The sequence below is a fragment of the Narcine bancroftii genome, chromosome 3 (assembly GCF_036971445.1).
Source record: "Narcine bancroftii isolate sNarBan1 chromosome 3, sNarBan1.hap1, whole genome shotgun sequence".
Lineage (NCBI taxonomy): Eukaryota > Metazoa > Chordata > Chondrichthyes > Torpediniformes > Narcinidae > Narcine > Narcine bancroftii.
The window spans coordinates 212,646,936-212,669,515 of NC_091471.1; the positions used below are offsets into that span (position 1 = coordinate 212,646,936).

At 40.3% G+C, this 22,580-nt stretch overlaps 1 protein-coding gene and 1 long non-coding RNA gene across 9 annotated transcripts in view; one reads left to right on the top strand and one right to left on the bottom strand.

The window, feature by feature from the left end:
• ptpn13 (protein tyrosine phosphatase non-receptor type 13) overlaps nt 1-22,580 on the top strand; it is a 384,832-nt gene that overhangs the window by 320,714 nt on the left and 41,538 nt on the right. For all 8 annotated transcript variants that reach the window (XM_069926529.1, XM_069926531.1, XM_069926532.1 and 5 more), the window contains 4 exons: nt 7,580-7,641; nt 8,691-8,846; nt 18,887-19,061; nt 21,369-21,496. In XM_069926529.1, coding sequence (XP_069782630.1) covers nt 7,580-7,641; nt 8,691-8,846; nt 18,887-19,061; nt 21,369-21,496 — 521 coding nt within the window. The remainder of the gene's footprint in view (nt 1-7,579; nt 7,642-8,690; nt 8,847-18,886; nt 19,062-21,368; nt 21,497-22,580) is intronic.
• On the bottom strand, nt 4,491-14,443 carry LOC138758102 (uncharacterized). The gene is made up of 3 exons (XR_011354148.1): nt 14,220-14,443; nt 14,009-14,136; nt 4,491-4,651 (listed from the first exon to the last, which is right to left on the bottom strand). It is a non-coding gene; the product is annotated as an uncharacterized lncRNA (long non-coding RNA).

Below are 22,580 nucleotides of genomic sequence, written 5' to 3' on the forward strand. Positions count from 1 at the left end.
AAAAGTGCTACCATATGTTTTGATAAATTTACTGCTTTTTAAAACACTTCATGATTGAACAAGTAATAATTCTAAATGATTCCCTTTGAGAATTTAGATATGCACGCTGCTTTCAAAATATATTTTCACAGATGTTATCTTGAATATATTTATTGAAGTACAGTAATTAGATGGACAGGGTTCTCTTTGATCTCATACATTTCTTCAGCATGAAACCAAGGTGGTTTGCAGTTACCAAACTTTAGAAATTATTATAGAGCCCCACAATTAAGGTATTTATCAGATTTTTACCAGACGAGAGAAAAACCAGACTGGACTAAGATGGAATTAGATAAAATAGGAGAGACGGTATCGGAACATATACTTTATAAATGGGATGAAAAGCTGGTGCAATATTACAGCTCGCCAGTATTGCATAATTTACTTAATATATGGAAGAAGATACATGTAGAAAGGAGAAAAAAAAATTACCAAATACCAAAAATGCTATTGACACAAAATCCACTAATCCCTTTTACAACAGATAATCTTTCCTTTAGAGAAAGGGAGAGAAAAGGAATCAAGAGAATAGAAAATTATTTTTTGGGAAATAATTTATTCACATTTTAACAGTTGAAGGACAAATATTGAATAACTCATGGTACAATGTTTGCATACCATCAACTGAAAACTTATTTAAAGAATAAATTGGGAAACAGATTGAGGTTACCAGAATGAAGCAGCTTTGAATATGTGATTACAGACACAATGATAATTAAAAGATTTATTATAACAAATATGTACATTAAGCTGAGGCCAATTTGGCTCTTCTAGTCTGCACTGATTCAAGTACCCTCCTCCAATCCCACTTACCAGCCCTCTGCCCATATCCCTCCATCCCCCTCCCATCCATATACTTATCCAACTCTTTCTTAAATGACAATATTGACCCTGCCTCCACCACCTTTCCCGGAAGCCCATTCCACACAGTAACCACTCTCTAAGTTAAGAACTTCCCCCTCATGTTACTCCTAAACCTTTGCCCGTCAACTCTCAACCCATGACCTCTTGTATCCATCTCTCCTACTCTCAAAGGGAAAAGCCTTTCCACATTAACTCTATCTATCCCTCTCATTATCTTAAACACCTCTATCAAATCCCCTCTCAGCCTTCTACGTTCCAAGGAATAAAGACCTAATTTGCTCAATCTTGCCTTGTATTCCAGATGGTGAAACCCAGGCAACATTTTTGTAAATTTTCTCTGCACTCTCTCCATCTTGTTAATATCCTTCCTACAAATCGGTGACCAGAACTGCACACAGTACTCTAAATTTGACCTCACCAATGCCTTACTTCCCAACTCCTATATTCTATGTACTGATTTACATACTAAAGGCCTTCTTCACCACCCTATCCACATGCGCTCCTACCTTCAGGGAACAATGCACCATTATTCCTAGATCTTTCTGCTCCACTGCATTCTTCAATGCCCTCCCATTTACCACATATGTCTTGCTTTGATTATTCTTTCCAAAATGAAGCACCTCACACTTATCAGCATTAAACTTCATCTGCCATCTTTCTGCCCACTCCTCTAAGCAGTTTAAATCCCTCTGCAATCTTTGAAAATCCTCTTCATCATCCACAATTCCCCCTATTTTAGTATCATCTGCATATTTACTAATCCAATTCACCGCCCCATCCTCCTGATCATTAATATGTGACAAACTACAACGGTCCCAATACTGAACCCTGAGGTATACCGCTTGTCACCAGCCTCCATCCTGACAAACAATTATCTACTACTACTCTTCCTTCCACCCACTGTTGAATCCATTTGACTATCTCCAAATTAATACCCAAAGACTTAGCCTTCCTAACTAACCTCCCATGCGGAACCTTATCGAAGGCCTTACTGAAGTACATATAGACAACGTCCACTGCTCTACCCTCATCAACATTCCTAGTCACCTCTTCAAAAAATTCAACAAGATTGGTCAAACACGACCTTCCATGCACAAATCCGTGTTGAGTGTCCCTGATCAGACCCTGTCCCTCCATATACTTATATATACTATCTCGAAGAACACTTTCCATCAATTTATCTACCACAGACATCAAACTTACAGGCCGATAATTGCTAGGCTTGCTCCTCGAACCCTTTTTAAAAAAAGGAACCACATGCGCAACACGCCATTCCTCCAGCATTATACCCATCTCTAATGACATTTGAAAAATCACTGCCAGAGCCTCCGCTATTTCCTCACTAACTTCTCTCAAGGTCCTGGGGAAAATCCTGTCAGGACCTGAGACTTATCCACCTTTATATGTTTCAAAAACTCCAGTACTACCTCTTTCTTAATCACTATAGTCTCCATATATACCCCCTTTGCTTCCTTTACCCTGCACAGTTCAATATCCTTCTCAGTAAATACTGAGAAAAAGAAATTGTTCAAGACCTCCCCCATCTCTTCTGGCTCCACACACATTTGTCCTTTCTGATTCTCTATTGGACCAATTTTATCTCTCACTTTCCTTTTGCTATTTACATATTTGTAGAAACCCTTTGGATTTATTTTCACCCTGCTTGCTATAGCCACCTCATACCTTCTTTTAGCTTTTTTAATTTATTTCTTAAGATTCTTTTTACATTCAATATAGTACCCAAACATCTCCTTTTTTCCCCTGTTTCTTATATTTATTGTAGTACTCCCTCTTTTTCTGAACCAAGTTTCCAATATCCCTTGATAACCATGGCTTCTCAAACTTTTGACCTCCCTTTCAACCTAACAGGTTTATAAAGATTTTGTACTCTTAAAACCTCTCCTTTAAAAGACCCTCCATTTCTCTATTACATCCTTCCCAGAAAACAAATTGTCCCAATCCACCCCTTGTAAATCCTTTTGCATCTCCTCAAACCTAGCTTTTCCCCACTCAAAAACCTCAACTCTGGGCCCAGACTTATCCTTTTCCATAATTACCTTGAAGCTAATGGCACTATGATCACTGGACCCGAAGTGCTCCCTACACATACCTCTGTCACCTGACCCATCTCATTCCCCAACAGTAAATCCAACACAGCTCCCTCTCTAGTTGGTACCTCCACGTATTAATGTAAAAAGCTATCCTGCACAAATATTACAAATTCCAACCCATCCAGCCCTTTCACGGAATGGGTTTCCCAATCAATATTCGGAAAATTAAAATCCCCCACAATCACTACCCTGTGCTTATTACAAATATCTGCTATCTCCCTACTAATTTGTTCCTCTAATTCGCGTTTTCCATTCAGTGGTCTATAATATACCCCTATAATTGTAACTTCCCCTTTCCCATTCCTCAATTCCACCCAAATAGCATCCCTCAACGAGCCTTCTATTCTATCGCACCTAAGCACTGCTGTAATATTTTCTCTAACAAGTAGTGCAACCCCACCCCCTCTTGCCCCCCCCCCCCCAACCCGGTTCTATCACACCTAAAGGAACTAAATCCAGGAATATTTCGCTGCCAGTCACATCCCTCCTGTAACCATGTTTCACTAATCACTACCACGTCATACTTCCAAGTGTCAATCCATACCTTCAGCTCATCCACCTTCCTTACAATGCTCCTAGCATTAAAATATATGCATTTTAGAGATATCCCACTTTTTACTTCCTGTAGGCCCCTATCTTCACCAACACCTCTCTTATGATCTTTTGTAATCGACCTCTGTCCATCTTCGTATAGAGCATCTCCCTTTTTTATCACCTGCCTTTCCCCCCTCAAACACTGTCTACAAGCTTTCTCTGATTTCACTCTAACCTTCTCCTTGCTGCTCTCCTTCATTTGGTTCCCTCCCCCACAGCCATTCTAGTTTAAAGTTTCCTGAGTAATCCTAGCAAACATCCCTGCCAGAATCCTGGTCCCCCTGGGGTTCAAATGCAACCCGTCCTTTTTGTACGGGTCACACCTACCCCAAAAATGGTCCTAGTGATCCACAAACTTGAATCCCTGCCCTTTGTTCCACCCCTTCAGCCACACATTCATCCTCCATTTCATTCTAGTCCTGCTCTCAAACAAAAGTGGGAAAAGGACTTAAATATAAAGATAAAGAATGAAACATGGGAAAAGTTATGCTCTGGAACTATGAAGAATACAATAAATACAAGGTTACGTACGATAAAGTATAATTGGTTACACAGGTTATATATCACTCCTCAAAAATTAAAAGAATGGGATCCAACAATATCAGACAAGTGTTTTTGTTGTAAAAATGAAATGGGAACAACAATACATGCAAATTGGGCATGTAAGAAAGTGAAGACAGTTTGGGAAGAACTAAATCAGGTATTAAATAAAATCACAAAAAACAACATATCAAAAAATCCAGAAATCTTTCTTTTAAGTAACATAAGAAGTAAAGAATTAGGTCTCGAATTGGATAAAGTACAAAAAAGATTCATTATGATAGCCTTAGCAGTAGCAAAAAAATGTGTAATATCAACTTGGAAAATGGAAGAGAGCCTGAGAATACAGCAATGGTACATGGAAATGAATAATTGTATTCCATTGGAAAAAAATAACATAATTTTAAAAATTAAAAAATTTAAATAAAAGGTACATTGTTTGAACAAATTTGGGAACCATACATGAAACATAACAGAAAGAGCTTGCCTCGGACCTCCATCTCCTGAAATGATAAGAAGACAAAAACAATTAGATTTAGTGTGTAAAAGATGACACATTTTTCTTGTTTGTATTTCCCTTTTGTGAAGACGTTGTTTTATGGTTTTATTGCATTGTATATGTTTAATATTTATTGGTTTTGGAGGGGGGAGGGAAGGGGGGAGAAAAGGGGGAAAATGCCACTGTGCATATTATGGTTCATAGTGTGAGAAATAAAAAAATTATTAAAAAACATTTCTTCAGCATGATGTAAACTATTGTAAAATAACAGTTTCAATATGCAAGCACAAGCTTTGATTTCTGACCGTTAGTGTGGCTTAGGAAAATCCTGTTATATTAATTATTGTTTTGATTAGAAAAAATTTTTCTTCCTGGGATTGCAAACCAATTGTTTCAACAATGGTTTAACATAACATATAACATAACAATTACAGCACGGAAACAGGCCATTAGGCCCTTCTAGTCCGCACCGAACCAAACACCCCTTTCTAGTCCCACCTCCCTGCACAATGCCCATAACCCTCCATCTTCTTCTCATCCATATACCTGTCCAACCTTTTCTTAAATAATACAATTGACAACGCTGCCACTATTTCTCCCGGAAGCTCATTCCACACGGCTACCACTCTCTGAGTAAAGAAGTTCCCCCTCATGTTACCTCTAAACCTCTGCCCCTTAATTCTTAACTCATGTCCTCTTGTTTTAATCTTTCCTCCTCTTAACGGAAATAGTCTATCCACATCCACTCTGTCTATCCCTTTCATAATCTTAAATACTTCTATCAAATCCCCTCTCAACCTTCTACGCTCCAAAGAATAAAGACCTAATCTGTCCAATCTCTCCCTATACTCTAGATGCTTAAACCCAGGTAACATTCTGGTAAACCTTCTCTGCACTCTCTCCACTCTGTTTATATCCTTCCTATAATTAGGCGACCAGAACTGCACACAGAACTCCAAATTAGGCCGCACCAACGTCTTATACAATCTCAACATCACCTCCCAACTCCTATATTCCATGCAATGATTGATAAAGGCCAGCATACTAATAGCCTTCTTCACCACCCTATTCACGTGAGTTTCTACCTTCAGGGAACGATGTACCGTTACTCCTAAATCTTTCTGCTCTTCTGTATTCCTCTCCCATTTACCACGTATGTCCTATTCTGATTCTTCTTACCAAAATGAAGCACCTCACACTTATCAGCATTAAATTCCATCTGCCATTTTTCAGCCCACTTTTCTAAGCAGCCCAAATCCCTCTGCAATCCTTGAAAACCTTCTTCATTATCCACTATTCCACCTATCTTAGTATCGTCTGCATATTTACTAATCCAATTTACCACCCCATCATCTAGATCATTAATGTATATAACGAACAACAATGGGCCCAATACAGATCCTTGAGGCACACCACTGGTCACCGGCCTCCAACCTGACAGACAATTATCCACTACCACTCTCTGGCCTCTCCCTTTCAGCCAATGTTCAATCCATTTGACTATCTTAAAATTTATACCTAAAGACTGCACCTTCCTAACTAACCTTCCATGTGGTACCTTATCGAAGGCCTTACTGAAGTCCATATAGACAACATCCACTGCGCTACCCTCATCCACATTCCTAGTCACCTCTTCAAAAAATTCAATCAGATTGGTCGAACATGACCTTCCTCCCACAAATCCATGTTGAGTGCTCCTGATCAGACCCTGTCTATCCAGATGTTTATAAGTACTATCTCTAAGAATTTTCTCCATTAATTTACCTACCACAGACATCAAACTTACAGGCTGATAGTTGCCAGGCTTCCTCCTTGAACCCTTTTTAAATAACGGAACCACATGCGCAATGCGCCAATCCTCCGGCACTATCCCCATATCTAATGACATTTGGAAAATTACCGCCAGAGCCTCTGCTATTTCCTCCTTCACTTCTCTCAATGTCCTGGGGAAGATCCCATCTGGTCCCAGAGACTTATCCACCTTTATATTCTTCAAAAGCCTTAAAACTACACCTTTTGTAATCTCTATATTCCCCATATTTACCCAATTTGCTTTTTTTATCTCACATCTCCCAATATCATTCTTCCTAGTGAATACCGAAGAAAAGAAACTGTTCAATATCTCCCCCATTTCTCTAGGCTCCACACACAGTTTTCCGCTCTGATTTTCTAAGGGACCAATTTTGACTCTAGCTTTCCTCTTACCATTAACATATTTGTAGAACTCTTTTGGATTAGTTTTCACCCTGCTTGCCATAGTTTTCTCGTACCTTCTTTTAGCATTCCTAATTCCTCTCTTAAGACTTTATATTGAAAAGACTCAGAGCAGCTCACAGAAAGAATAAAAGTACATACAGTAAAACCCCATTATCTGGAATTCAAGCAACTGGCAAAAAAATGCGAAAAATCAACAGGGAAAAAATACAAAAGTTTAAAACTGATGGCTCCTGGCGCTGAGATCACCAAACACGCAACACGTAATCTCAAGGAACCAGAGAGTTCACTTATCTAGCATCTACCAAACCCCCGTAGGTGCTGGATACTGTGGGTTTTACTATAAATGAGAACTTATCTGAAAACTTAGAATAGCAAATAGATTCGAAGCGAACATTAATGGAGTGGAGAGAGGAGGGATTTTGGGAAGTTGTAGAAAGTAAAACATATGGTTGGATGTTTTGCAGTGGATGTACATGCTGAAAAGAGACACAAGATAAGAATGAACAAGGAGGAGGTGGTGCAGGTTTATAATAAGGCTGACCTGTGGAAAAAAGTGTGGATAGGCCTAGATTTCAAAATTCTAAACTTGTGAATCTAAAATTATTTTCATCAGGTTTTGTTCAAGAAAAAAAAATGTAATTTTGTTAGTAGTTTGAATTGTTTTTTAATTACTAGCCATATTAGAGACTAATATCTGAGCTCCTCCCGCCCATAGGAGAGTTCTGTGGAAACGGGGGAAATAAATGTGATGCTGTGTCCAACACAGAGATGTCAGAGGTAGGAATATATTTTATCATAGTTTTCATCGATGAAAAGTAGCATTTTGTGAATGGTTATGGTGTATTCAATGTTTACATGATTGATCTATTAAAAATAAGTTCTGATGTTAACTATATCAGGAAATATAATTTTGTAAAACCACAATGGTGGAGAAACTCAGCAGGTGAAATAGCATATTTTATTCAGCAAAGATAGTGATACATAAACAATGTTTCGGGCTTGAGCACTTCAAGATATAAATTTTAAAATATAATGTTTTATATTAAAAAAAATTTGTTCAATGTTTAGCTTCATGTGATTTGTTTTTTTTTAAACAATACCCAAGACTCTTGAACCTCTCCTCACCATAACACTACTTCTAGATCAGCCATTCTCAAACTTTTATTTGCTATTCTTCCACCCCCCCACCCACCCACCCTCCCAAACTCTTCTCAAAGTTCATGAGCCCTCTTCCCTGTGAAGCAGTTAAGTTTTCTTCCATACTTCTCTACTACCCACTATATTAAAAAGAAACATTAAAAATAATCATGTTATGTGAGGTGAAAGAAAACTAGGCTTTTACTTAAGTGTGCTGTGGCCCCCAGTCAGGCCTTCATTGAGGGTAGCTGTTCTAGATAGCCAAAGATCTGTATGCATTACTGGGTCAAAACACTTACAGTTTTGAAACTGTGAAAAAAATTATCTTTTTCCTTATTTATATAGATATAATCTTTGTTTTATTTCATGTGTCGCACCGAGGAAATTGTAGCATCTGTGCATTGTTCTTAACTATATGACAATAAAGTTTATTCATACTGTCATTCAGATGTCTTTAAAACAGTCTTGGAAAAAGGCAGATTAAGACCATAGCACAGTAGTTCTTCCAAATTATGATCTCACAGTTTTCACTGTGGGTATCAGATGAACATCAAGTTTCAACAAATGGAAAGAATTAAAAAATGATTGGATCTTAACAAGTGCTTCAGAATTCTGAAGTGCTTTATGTAGAGAGCTGTAAAGCCAAAGTTGCATGGGATATTCAGTGTCTTTTATTTTTCTTTCTGTAGAATGATGTGATTCACTTAATACTGGAGAAACCTCCCTCAGGAGGACTAGGATTCTCGTTAGTGGGTGGCGAGAGTGGTGTCTTTGTCAAGAGCATTCATCCCGGTGGGACTGCTGCACTGGATGGGAGGCTCCAAGTTGGTGACCAATTGCTTCAGGCAAGTCAAACTGATTGAATCAAATTAAATTTGTGGCATCTTAGCCAAACACGTTAACTTGGCCTGCTTCATTCCAAATCTTCATGCTGCTTTCAGTGATGTCATTTAAGAACCCATCTGTTTCCATGATTCACAGGCTTAACTCACTACCATTAACATTCCTGGCCCTTCTAACAAGTTGTTTTCATGATATCCATAAGGCAGATGAGCAGAAATAGGCTATTCAGCCCATTGAGTCTGCCCTGCCACTTAATCATGAGTTGATCCATTTTCCCACTCAGCCCTATTGTCTGGCCTTCTTCCCATAACCTTTGATGCCCTGGCTGATCAAGAACCTATCAATCTCTGCCTTAAATACACCCAATAACTTGGCCTCCACTACTTTCTGTGGCAATAAATACCACAGATTTGCATCCACTGGCTGAAAGAATTCCTCTGCATCTCTATTCTAAGCAGGCACACTTCAATTCTGAAGTTGTGCCCTCTTGTTCTAGACTTTCTCACCATGGAAAACATCCTTTCTACACCTACTCTGTTTATGCCTTTCAACATTTGAAAAGTTTCAGTGAGATTCCCCCCCTCATTCTCAGAAATTCAATGAGTACAGGCCAAGAACTGTCAAACACTTCCTATATGTTAATCCTTTCATTCCCAGAATCATCCTTTTGAACCTCCTCTGTCAGCACATCCTTTTTCAAATGAGAAGCCCAAAACTGCTCACAATTCTCCAAATGATGTCTCACCAGTGCATAAAATAAGGGTGGATAAATCCCCAGGGCTTGACAAGATATCCTGTTGAACCTTGAGGGAAGCTAGTGTAGAAATTGCAGGGGCTTTGGCAGGAATATTTAAAATGTCCTTAGCCATGCGTGTGGTGCTGGAGGGTGGCTCACATTGTCCCGTTGTTTAAAAAAATGCTCTAAATTATAGGCTAGTGAGCCTGGTACATGATGGGAGAAGTGTGGAGAGCTGTGGACTGGGTGTTCATCAGTGGGACAAGGCAAGAAACAATGGTTTGGCACAGACTAGAAGATGCAAAGGGTCTGGTTTCTGAGCTGTAGTGTTCTATGGCAGTCTGAACTAGATGGTGAGAGGCAGACATTTGGATAGCCTTATGCTTTTAGAGAGTAGAATGAAGGATGTTAGTTAGCTGGTATGAACCTGGGAGAGAGGGGAGTGGAGACAGTGCTGCTCTGAAAGGTTCAACTGCCCAGTCCAAATGCCAGCAGCTCCAGTCAGGCTTTAAAGCGCCAATGGTGTCTTATTTTTAAAATCCTGCAACCACATGGTCTGTGCTCCGCATCAGCCACAATGGTTAGACACTGCGGGAGCAGCAGACCGACGAAGGCACCATAAATGGGGAGAATACCCCTCCCCCGTCGAGTTGAAGCAGAGGAAATGACCCTACAGGATAGTGACCACGGCGACGGACTAGTGAAAGACTCAGCAGCTGAGGGATCCGCACAGGCTGCAGGGATTTCATGGGAACCAGAAATCGAAGCTGGGATTTGAGAGGGGGCTGAGGGCAAAAAGGGCTTTTGAAGGGTCTCAGGCACTGAAGGCTTCCTGATCACGTCAGAGGTTTTAATCTGGAGCTCAGATTGCCAATGGATCGAACAAGAGTGTGTGTGGCTGCAAGATCGCTGGAGGCAAATCCATGGATACTCAAACTCCGAAGGGACTCTCTTTTCTTTCTCACTGTTACTGTAAAGGGAGCCAGGCAATACTAATAGTGGCTCTTTGCCTTACAGCAGGCAGAAGGCAATTTTCTGTAATATTACATGTTCTGTATTATTACATGACAATAGGGAAATCTTGAGAGAGAAACATTTAAGAGATGGCCTTCAAATAAGCTCTAAATTCCATTTTGGGAAGTCTTTGCACTGTAAAATGCCACACTCTGACCATCCTTTGAATGAATCTTTAAATATCTAGTCTAATGTTTTACAGTTTTTCTGTTCTCTGTCTCGCAAAGTTAACTATTGTATTTCCTATCATATAACTTGTAAGCATTGCAAATTATCCTTTAAGCGTGAATGCTCCAATTTTCAAATTGATAATTGTTGACGTACTATTTTTCCGTACCATATTCTTGTTAAAGTACACTGCACCTTTTCCATTGCTTTAATATCTTCCCCTGTAATTAAAGAGTGTCCGCTTAGAACAGAGATGTGGATGAATTTCTATAGCAGAGGATGGTGAATCTGTGGAATTTGTTGCCACAGGTGTTTATGGAGGCCAGGTCTTCGGTGTATTTAAGGCAAAGATTTTGATTAACCAGGGCTTCAGAGGTTATGGGGAGGCCAAGCAGTGGGGCTAAGTGGGAAAATGGGGCGGTGGGGTTCAGACTCAATGAGCTGAATATTTCTGCTCCTATGTTTTTTGGACATGGTCTTCTAATGCCCCCACACCTCATACATCATGCTGGAGGAGCGACTCACACCTGGTGATGAGTCCTAATACATCGATTTGTGGAAGGAGCATCAGGTCTCAATACCCTTTCTGCATGTCACATTAGGCATGCTGTACTGACATCCTTCCAAAGCCTTTGAAGTTTGCCGTAGACAGTGCAACTATCACTGTGAAGTTAGCTTTGAGCGGACAATGGAAAACCTCACCAATGTTTCATCCATCCTTTGGCTGCCAACTCCATAGAGTTGACAAAAACCTTTTAAAACTTTCTCAAACCTGGAGAATGGATTTAAGGGGCGAGGGAAATTGCTGGGATGAGAGGGGGTGGAGAGGAAGGATGGATATTGGAGAGTCAGAAGAAAGGGAGAGGCATGGGAGGCTTGAGCAAAGAACAGCAATGTGTTCAATGGGTGGGGAATTAATGGTGGGAGGACTGGGGAGATCAGGTGGAGGTTTGAAGGTTGGGACAGAAAGAGGTAATTCACAGATGGAGAAAGTCTGGTGTGAAATGGATTTAGGGGGATGGTGGTTCAGAAGGAAGCAGTTGACACCGGCTCGTGAGCCTAGACTACACTGGCACCTGCATATGGATCCAGGTGAATAAGTTAAGAGTGTGGTCTCCTGTCACTTCCTCTCCTGTTACCACTGGATCAATGCATTGCTCTTAAAATCTGACTGATAACCTGTGTGCAACAGCCACACTCATTGAATGGAATTGTTTACAGACAGCTTCGACATATCAAAATGGAAGCTCAGACCTCATATGTCAGAAGTCGTGCGGACATCCCAAATATGGGCAGATCTGAAAAATCACCCCTGGGAAATGGGATGCTCCGGCATTGCTAAGCTATGGAGTGAGACAGAGCAGGCAAGAGGTAGTGAACTTAAAAAAAAAAAAAACAGGATGCCGTCTTGTGCCGAATCAGAATTCATTGTCATGAAGATGCCACAAAATTCATGATTTTGCAGCAGCCTCACTGTGCAAATAGTGCAAAAAAAAAAGAACGTGAGGTAGTTTCTGTACTTCATTGTTCATTCAGAAATCTGATAACAGTGGGGAGAAGCTGTCCTTTTGTCACAGAGTTCATCTTCAAGCTCCTATACCTCTTTTCTGATGGCAAGATCACAAGATACTATATAGTAGCAGAAATAGGCCAATCAGCCCATTGAGTTTGCCTCACCATTCTATCATGAGCTGATCCATTGTCCCACTTAGCCCCATTTATTTCCTGGCCTACTCCCCATATCCCTTGATGCCCTGGCTAATCAAATAGCTGTCCATCTCTGCCTTAAATACACCAACAACCTCAATTCCATAGCTGCCCGTTACAAGTTCCATTTAGACTCAGACTTCTGGCAAAAGAAATTTCTCCACGTCTGTTTTAAATTGACGCCCCTTTATCCTGAAGTTGTATGTGACCTCTTGCCCTAGACTCCCCTGCCATGGGAAATAACCATGGTAGCAGGCATGGCTTGGGATGTGGGGTCATCATGGATAGAGCCTGCTTTCTTCAGGCACCACCTCAAAGGTCATCAATGGAATGAAGACTGATCCCCATGATGGCACTGGCCAACTTCACTCTCTTGGTAGTCTTTTCCTGTCCATCACAGACAGTGATGCAGCCAGACAGAAGGCTCTCCTCAGGGCTCCTGTAGAAATTTGCAAGAGCTTTGATGACATACCAAATCTCTTCACAAAGTATAGCCACCAGCAAACCTTCTTTGCGATTGCTTTGAAAAGGAATTCAGCCTCCTGAGGTCAGGAATGCATCCCATCAAGGGCCCAGTAGAATAAGAGAATGGCTGATGACCTCACTCTAGCAGTGATCAGTGTTTTTATCCTAACCCTATAAGCAATGGAGATGGCTGATAAGATCTTGACCCAAGCACCAGAGTGAAACTGTTTGATCTTCCTCAGCAATGTCAATGCCCTGGACAGAAAGGACATTGATCTTTCAAGCACATGATTGGAGAGCAAGAAAACTCAAGTCCATAATATTCCTCCTGAAAATACTTGCCATGCAACTTCTTCAGAACTAATGCTCTTAATGTCAAAGGGACAAGTCCAAGGTCTCAGTGCAGCATTCCCATATTAGGTGCTGGCAGCTGTTAGATCACATAGTTGTCAATGTGGGGGATGATAGAGAGACACAGGAATTAGTCATTCAGCTCCTTGTTTCTGCCCTGACATACAGTAAATCACAGGTGATCTTTCACTGAAGTGCAATGTTACTGTACAGGCTTCACATCCCTCAATTCCTTTAATATCCAAAAATCTATCAATTTCTGTCCAGAATGAAGTAGTAACTGAGCCTCCACAGTTCCCTAAGGTAAAGAATTTCAAATATTACTGCTCTGTCTCTGAAGAAATTTCTTTTGGCCTTCACTGTGATTTGCTGACCATTTATTTTGAGGATATTACCACTGGTTTTAAGCAGCTCAGCCATGGAAAACCTCATCCCTACATCCATCCTTTAAAATCATTTAAGAATGTTTTACTTCAATTAGATCTACACAGTGGTAGTGAAGTATTTTCATTTTCTTTACAGCACAGAGGAAGCCAATATCAGCAATTTAAGCCTGTGCCACCCAATTACACTAAAATGAACCTACAAACCCTAAACATTTTGGGTGGGAGGAAACCAGTGCACCTGGGGGAAACAGACACTGGAAGAATGTACAAACTCCTTACAGACAGTACCAGTTTCAAACTGCAGCCACTGGTGCAGGAATAACATTGCAACACTAACCTTTAATACTGAGGAACTGCCCAATAAGAAGAATGTATTCTCCAAAGCTGCATGGTACACCAGATGGGACATAGCAGAGATCTTTCAAAAGTCACACTATCTCGGGTTTTTTTTTGGATTTTATGCTGCTGTAGGAAAAAAAAGTAATTAGTTTTACATTTCCTACTCACTACTGCATGAACTGGGTGGAATTCCAATCAATAGTACCAACCTCCCAAATTGCTAAGTTGAAGTGAATTAATATCACCCTGTTTGTCACAAGATCACTTGATCTCTATTGCCCAATCAGTTTTTCAACTCCAAATGCCTGAGTCACCTGACTCTAATTGCCAGGTGCAGCCTTCAGATAAAATCCCTGTTGAAGTCTGCTACATGCAAAAGATATATTGTTACAAGATCAAACCAACAACCACAAAGAGGGCATATCACACAGGGGTAAAGGTGAACAATTACTTTATTAACAAAAATTCACCTTCAAACTTTAATCAAAATCTCCCCTTTTATAACAATTCCCACTGGTTACTATGCAAATTTCTATAACAGTGTAAAATTAATAAATTCCCCAGCCTAAAAATAACATATGTAATTAAAGTTTAAGTTATATTTCCAACCAGTTCACAGAAAAACTTAGACACAAAACAAACACAAAACTCAAAATTCAGTTTGTTTGGTAAACTGAAGCCAAAAGATAATTGAGAGAGAGAGCACAAAACTCAAAGTTGTCTTCTTGTGTTGCTTGCAGAGAGAGGAAGCACTGGCTTGGTCTTCTGGCTGCCTTCGGAATGTTCATCCTTTTTGAAATCCCAACATTCTAAACTGTCCTCCAGACCATGACTCATGCTCTGGGCCTTCTTCCACTCCATAGCTTTGGTTTGACTTCCAAGTCCAGAAATATTTAGATCATCTTCTGCACATGCCCAGTCTGTCTCCCACTCTCTCAGCAGTCTTGGCTCTCTCAAAGGAATACTGTCACTTTTTAACATAAAACCACACAACACATAGGTCAATACACAACACAGAATTCTGTAACAGTATCAATTGGCACAGGATGTAAAAGCAAGAAGTTGATGCTGAGTACTTGAAATGATCTTTATAGTTCAGGGCAGGCCATTTCGAGAAGGAATGTGCATCTGTTTGACTGCCCTGTAAATTTCTACATTAGAGTCTACATTTTTTTAATAGCAGTTAAACACAAATTTGTCTCATCCTTGGGGTTTCCATAAATTGGAATTGGTTTTGAAACTTTCAGTCTCAGACACAACAATTCTTTCCTCAAAATGTTGAAAAGTTACAGTGCCCTCAGTAATGGTTGAGACAAAGACATGTTTTTCCTTTATTTGTCCCTGTGCTCCACCATTTTAAATTTATAATCAAACAATTCACATGTAATTAAAGTGCACATTAGAGATTTTGTTCGAAGTTATTTGTATACATTTTGGTTTGATCATGTAGAAATTACAACACTTTTTATACATAGTCCCCTCATTTCAGGTCACCATAATATTTGGGACATAGCAATGTAGTTATGTTTAGTATTTTGTTACATATCCCTTTGCATGCCATGACTGCTTGAAGTCTATGATTCATAGACATCACCAGGTGCTGAGTACCTTCTCTGGTGATTCTCTACCAGGCCTCTACTGCAGCTACCTTCAGCTCCTGCTTGTTTCGGGGGCATGTTTTCTCTTCAGCGAATGGAAGGAATGCTCATTTGGATTTAGATAAGGTGACTGACTTGGCCATTCAAGAGTTTTCCAGTTTTTAGCTTTGATAAATTTGTTTGTTGCTTTAGCAGTATGTTTGGGATCATTGTCTTACTGTCAGCTGAAGCAGTGACCAATGACTTTGGAGACATTTGCTTGAACTTGAGCAGATAAGATATTCTATACACCTCAGAATTCATTTTGCTTTTGCCATCAGCAGTTACATCATCAGTGAAGATAAGTGTGCCAGTATCTGTGGCAGCCATACATGCCCAGGACATAACAACCCCCCGCACCATCTTGTTTCACAGATGAGGTTATTTGCATCTTGGACAGGTCCTTTACACCTCAACACTTTGCTCTTGCCATCATTCTGATCCAGGTTAATCTTGGTCTCACCTGTCCAGAATTCTGCAGGCTCTTTTAAATGGTTCTTGACAAACTCTAATCTGCCCATCTTGTTTCTGTGGCCAACTAGTGGTTTGCATTTGCAGAGCTGCCTCGTTATTTCTGTCCATGAAGTCTTCTGTGGACGATAATCATTGACATATCCACCCCCTGCCTCCTGAAGATTGTTTCTGATCTGGGGATTCTTCATTATGATGAGAATTCTTCGGTCATCAGCAGTGGAGATCTTCCTTGGCCTACCAGTCCCTTTGCGAGTACTGAGCTCACCAGTACAGCCTTTCTTCTTAATGATGATTCAAACTGCTGATTTTGGGAGTCCTAAGGTTTGGATGTCCTCTCTTACTGTTTTATTCTTGTTTTTCAGCTGATTTGACTTTGACTGGCACCCTCATTCAAAACGTACTGGGGGGGGGGGGGGTTTGGACTTGTGGGCCGAAATGGCCCGTTACCATGCCGAACGTGCACATTTTTTAATTTAACTCTTGTCCTTATGTTGAAGTATGGAAACGACAGACTCCAAAGGTGATCCAATGCTTAGAAGCAAGCCTAACTGTCTTCTACCTGCACCAATGAAGCAATTAAACATATCTGAGTATTCACAAACACTTGTGAAGCCAAATGTCCCATATTATGGTGCCCTGAAATGAGGGAACGATGTATAAAAAATTGTCCCAAACATTATGGAGGGCCCTGTATAATCAGTCTCACTATTTCCACAGTAAAAACATGGAAATGCTGGAGGAACTCAGCAGGTCTTGTAGCATCCTAGGAGGTAAAGGTATATCCTCCTGTGTCTTTACAATAATCACAGTGTCTGCAGACTTCTGTGTTTCAATTCTTTCATTTGATTATCAGTCTACATTTAAATGTTACATACAGTAAAACCCTTGGTATCTGACACCTATGAGGATTGGTAAATGCCCGTTAAGTGAATTCTCAGGTTGCTTAAAATTGCGTGTTGCACGATTGGTGAACTAACGCCAAGGTGCGTCAATTTTAAACTTCCGTATTTTTTACCTATTTATTTTCTGCTTTTTTTTTTGCCGGTTGTTTGAATTCCGGATAACAAGGGTTTTACTATATATGTTTTTCCATTTTGGATTGCTTTGCTCCAAATGAGCACACCTCCAGTGGGTGGATGATGTGCACATGGTCCTTTTATGGTTCTGGGGGAAAATCTGGGGGGGGGGGTCAATCATACGGCTAGTATGGGCCCCGTTGATGGCTGTGTCCAATGGTTCAAGGCCAAGTGCAGGGCTCAACAGGGGTGAATCGAGGTGATTCACCTGGGCCAATCGTGAGGGTCACCTTTTTAAATTTTTAAACATTTTTCACACTATGAACCATACTGACCAAAACATTTCCCTCTTGAATATACACAGTGTAATTTTCTCCCCTTTTCCCCTCTGCTTTCCCTCCCTCCTTCACCCCCCCTCCCCCCCCATCCACTCAACGTTCACGATATATGATACATTAACAATGTCATCACACAATGAAAATAAACAAGAAATTTGTGTCTTCTACTTTTACATACTGGATCAGTTCATTTCGTCTTCTTCTCCTTCTGTCATTTTAGGCGGTGGAGGTCCGCGGTAGGACTTCTCTGTTGTGTTCCATGTACGTTTCCCAAATTTGTTCAAATACTGTGATGTTATTTCTTAAATTATATGTTATTTTTGATGGCTTCGGGTGAGTTTCTGACCTTGATTGGCAGGTAGTGTGTCCTCTGAATAGAAGCGCAGCAGCACCGCCCAGTGGTGGACGCTGGCTCTCCAATACAATGAGGTTGCAAGTGGACAGGTTGTACTTCAGGGACCTAGACAAAGTCATTAGTGTCTGGGATTCATTGCCTGAAAAGATGTCAGAAGCCCTCACTAGGTTATGTCAGCAGTTTGATAATGGTTGATGTAGACCAATGGTTCTCCATCTTTTCCTTTCCATTCACATCCCACTTTAAGTAATCCTTATACTATCAATGCTCTGTGATTAGTAAGGGATTTCTTAAGGTGGTATGTGAGTGGAAAGAAAAAGGTTGAGAACCACTGCTTTAGACCTCTCGGTCCAGAGCTAGGGGATGGAATCAGACATGAGCTGAATGGCTCCACCTGTGCTTAAAATTCTCTTGATAACTGATGTCAATGACTAATACATCACAATCGATATCTTGTAACTTGCCTTTTTTTGCCTTGCTAGTAGTGTTAACAATACTTATTTATTGTGATATATACGTCCTGCATATGTTTCATTTGTCTGTCTGTGCGTTCTGTCTGTTTGTGCGTGTTCCCTGTTTTTGCACCGAGGACCAGAGAACGCTGTGTCGTCGGGTTGTACTTGTACGATTGAATGATAATGAACTTCCATTATTCCTCAGAATAACCAGAAATGATAGAGATCAAAGTACAAGAAATGTTTTGGGAGGAGTGCAGGGGGAAGTTGTTAAATTTGGGAAGCTCGTATCAGTTTCTTGGGAAAGTTGTAAATTATACAAGGATTAATTATTTGACCTTATTTTTAATAAGATACATAGGCAGTTGATAGTTGTGAATAGAAAATAAGTACATAACATTATAATGAATATAACTGGAACATCTTTTACAGTTATGATTGTTTAAACGTTAATTTAATTCACATACTCTCTATTGCAATTCATACCACCTGACATAGTGAAGGAAGATTGATTGGCTGTATCATCAGAAAGCAATGCAACTTTCTCAGTTAAAAATATAACTTGCAAGCACCTACTATTTCTTTTATTCGTCAATCACAGGTGAATGGTGAATCTGTAGTTGGATTCTCCCACAGTGATGCAGTGACAGCGGTCCGGAGAACAAAGGGGCTGGTGATCTTAACCATCTCGAGGGTTAAACCTTTCACAAAACTGAGCGGTGCATGCAACAGTGATGATGTGGCAGTTTCCTTCTCTAAGGTGCAGAGTGCTGCAGGTAGGAATAAAACATTTGGCTTTGGGTTCAACCTGTACAGCACTGTAACTCACCTATACCTGAAAAATCCAGCTGAAAGTAACCACTGATTGAGAGTTAACTAATTGTCAAATGTTGAATCATTAAAAACTTGAAAGATTTAAATTTGGGCTAGTTATATATGTTATGTTTGACATCATAATAATTGATTTTAGCACCATCTAAATCTGAAATGGTGGACATCATACCATTCAAGGATATGTACATAAGGGTAAAACACGAAAGTCTACAAACACCATGGTTGAAGTAAAAGCACAATGCTGGAGAAACTCAACAGGTCAAACAGAGTCCTTTATATAGCGAAGATCAAGATATATAACCAACATATGAGGTATGAAAAAATGTAGGCAGGCACCCGAATAAAATGGATGTCGGGACAGGGGGAGGAGCACAGGCCCACAGGCAGGAGGTAATCGGTGGATAAGGAAGGGAGAGCACACTAGCAAACAAGGGGGAGGAGGGATGGCCTTGTGAATGTAGAGGGAAGTGGGATGGAGAACTGAGGGAAAGAAGAGAAAGGGAAGAGAGGGAGAACGGTGAGTAGGCTAGCAGAAACCAGAGAAGTCGATGTTAATGCCCTTGATGTACATTGGTGCATTTTATAATGTAAAAATGAATAGTTCTGAAAGGCATTGGAATGCAAACCTGTAATTGCACTCTGAAATATCTCTCACTGTTGTTTAATGGGGCGATCAATATTCTGTGTAGGCTGAGAATTTTACATTTCATCTCCACCATCAGATTGTATACATTTTCTGTCTGCTCCGGTTGTGTTCTGGCTTTCTTCTTAAAACAGTCGTAACTTTCTTTTTCCTTTGTGGGCTCTAACCTGCCCCCTGCCTTTACACTCCATTGTTTCAGTTACTAGATGTCTGAAGACTCGGTGGAATCATTTCGTTCCAATCTTGTGATTCTTCTTAAGATTTTTTTTATATTTTGTTCCATTCAGCCACTATTACATCATGCTTAGTCCATTTCAGGTTTGTCAGGACTTAACACTGCTGATTCTATCCAAAACAACCCAACCTCCTCCCCTCCCCCACCCTGCCCCAAACTTTCCAACACTCATCTCCGTTGAAGGCAGATCTATTCAGCTACACTTTGGAAAGTTAATGTGACTGGAGAGAGACAGCCAGAGTGAATGACCATCAGCGAATTAGGTAGTCAAACCTAAAAGGTTTCATTCCAAATACTTTATGTGGTAAACCACTGTTATGTATAATTGTCTGGTCAGGCACACATATTGGCCGATTGTACCCGTGGTCCCTCCTCACATGCTGCTGTATAAAGGTGGCTGTTCTACAGCCCCCTCCTCAGTGCAGGATGGTCGAACAGTATGGATGTGCCATTGTTCTGAAGTGAATGAAAGCCTACTGGCTTCTCAACAACAGTCTTTCGAGTAATTGATGGTGCATCAATTTTATTCTCTTAAGAACAATGGCACTGGCTGGTGTCACAACATGTATAATAGAAGCGGGTTTACCGCTCACGGGTATTTTCCTGCATAACAATGCCCTTCTTCCCCATGCACTGTCCATGTCTTTTGACTGCACAGTAAGGCCAGTACCCTGCCGTTCATGCTACACGAGCTGCTGGTCTTTGGTTGCGTTCGCCAACTTGATCACCGCGACAGACCACCACAGTACTATTTTTAAAAGTGCTGTGATTATTGCATATTCATATCAAAATATATGCAAATAACCTTGAATAAAATCTGGAATATACACTTTAATCATGTGAATTGTTTGATTACAAGTTTAAAACTGTGAAGCACGGGGCAAATAAAGGAATAAAGTGACTTTTTTCCCAAATATTGCAGAGGGCACTGTACTGCATGGGTTACCTCCAGGTACTTCCGTTTCCTCAAAACGTACAGGGGTATTTGGATGGCATAGCATCATGGGACAGAAGGGCCTGTTATAATGCTGTATGTCTAAATTAAATTAAGTGTGTTGAGACAGAAAAAAAAAATTTTGGAGAAAACATTTGGAATATTTTCACTGGTCTTTTAATAATTGAGCCCTATCAAAAACTTAGTGGTACCTCTCATACCAAAGGAATATGAAATATTTTTTTTAAATTCATGTACTCAGCTGAAAGGCTACTTTAGAAGTTTTGTAAGCAGACTGCCACCCATTACTTTGGACAGGTGCTCCAGAGGTAGAAAGCGAGTTAGACAAATTAATCTAAAGCTAAACCTTGCAGCACAAAATATTATGGTTTGAAAGTCACAAAAATAATTGCCAACTTATTTTATTTCTTGAGCAGAGGATCATCCATCTCTTATGAAGGAAGCTGGTAATTCTGAGTATTTAACTGAACAGAAGGAAGAAGAGAAAATCAAATCTGAAGATACAGATTGTGAGGATTTTTCTCTGCCTGAAGACTCCCCTGAGGTATTTAACATTTGCAGCTTGTACCCCTTGAGCATTATTATTATTGAATTTTTTTTTTCTGCATTACACATTCAGTTTCTTTACATTTCTCACTTTGTTTACATTTATCTCTTTTCTATACATATCTTTTCTTGAGTTCAGCATGTTTTGCACTACTGATAAGTAGAAAATCTGCTCTGGCTGCAGGAAAAAGAATCTCAAGGTTGTATGGGAAATCTCGCGTGTACTCTGACAATAAATCTGAACTTTGGAGCTTCAGCATTGTGCAAATGAGACTGGCAGAGGTAGTAAGGTTCAAGCAGAATTTTGTGAAAAATGTTCTTCAGCATTTGGCCTCAGGTCAGAAAAGCTATTGATCTTCCCTTAGTTGTGTCATTCAACTCTTGAACACAAAGTTAAGGTTTGAACTTAACTGCAGGACTGATGTGGTAGTGTCCTGTTGAGTTACGCTGTGTTTCAGGTGAAGCTTTTAACTAATGTTTTCCCCATCCCCATCCCACCCCGCCTTTTCAGATGGATGTGGAAAATTCCCGTGGCACTTTTCAAAAAAGAGCATGACATTTGGCAACTTTTATGCCAAATGGACACTGGCTAAACTAGATCATTGGGACATTTATCTCAAGTCAAGTCAAATTTATTGTCAATTAATTGTACAAGTACAACCCGACACATTGCATTCTCTAGTCCTTGGTGCAAAAAGCATGCAGACATACAAGATGACATAACACACCAAGAGACAAAGAATACCTATGCAGAACAAGTATTTTATCCATACAAATGAATAAATAAATAAATATTGTTTTGTGCATATGAGAATCTCGGAGGGTTAATGTGAGCAGATCCTTTGGTCATTCACCATTCTCCCTGCCTGTGGGAAGAAGCTGTTCCACAGCCTGGTGGTGCTGGCTCTGATACTCCTGTATCTCTTCCCCAACGGGTCCTCTCCTGGTAGGTCACGTCGATGGGGGAGAGGGAGACTCCTGTTATCCTCTCTGCCATCCTTATGATCCTGTGAATTGACCTCCATTTCTCTACAGCAACCATTCCACGTACATCTGGCCAGGGCACTCTCGATAGTGCTCCT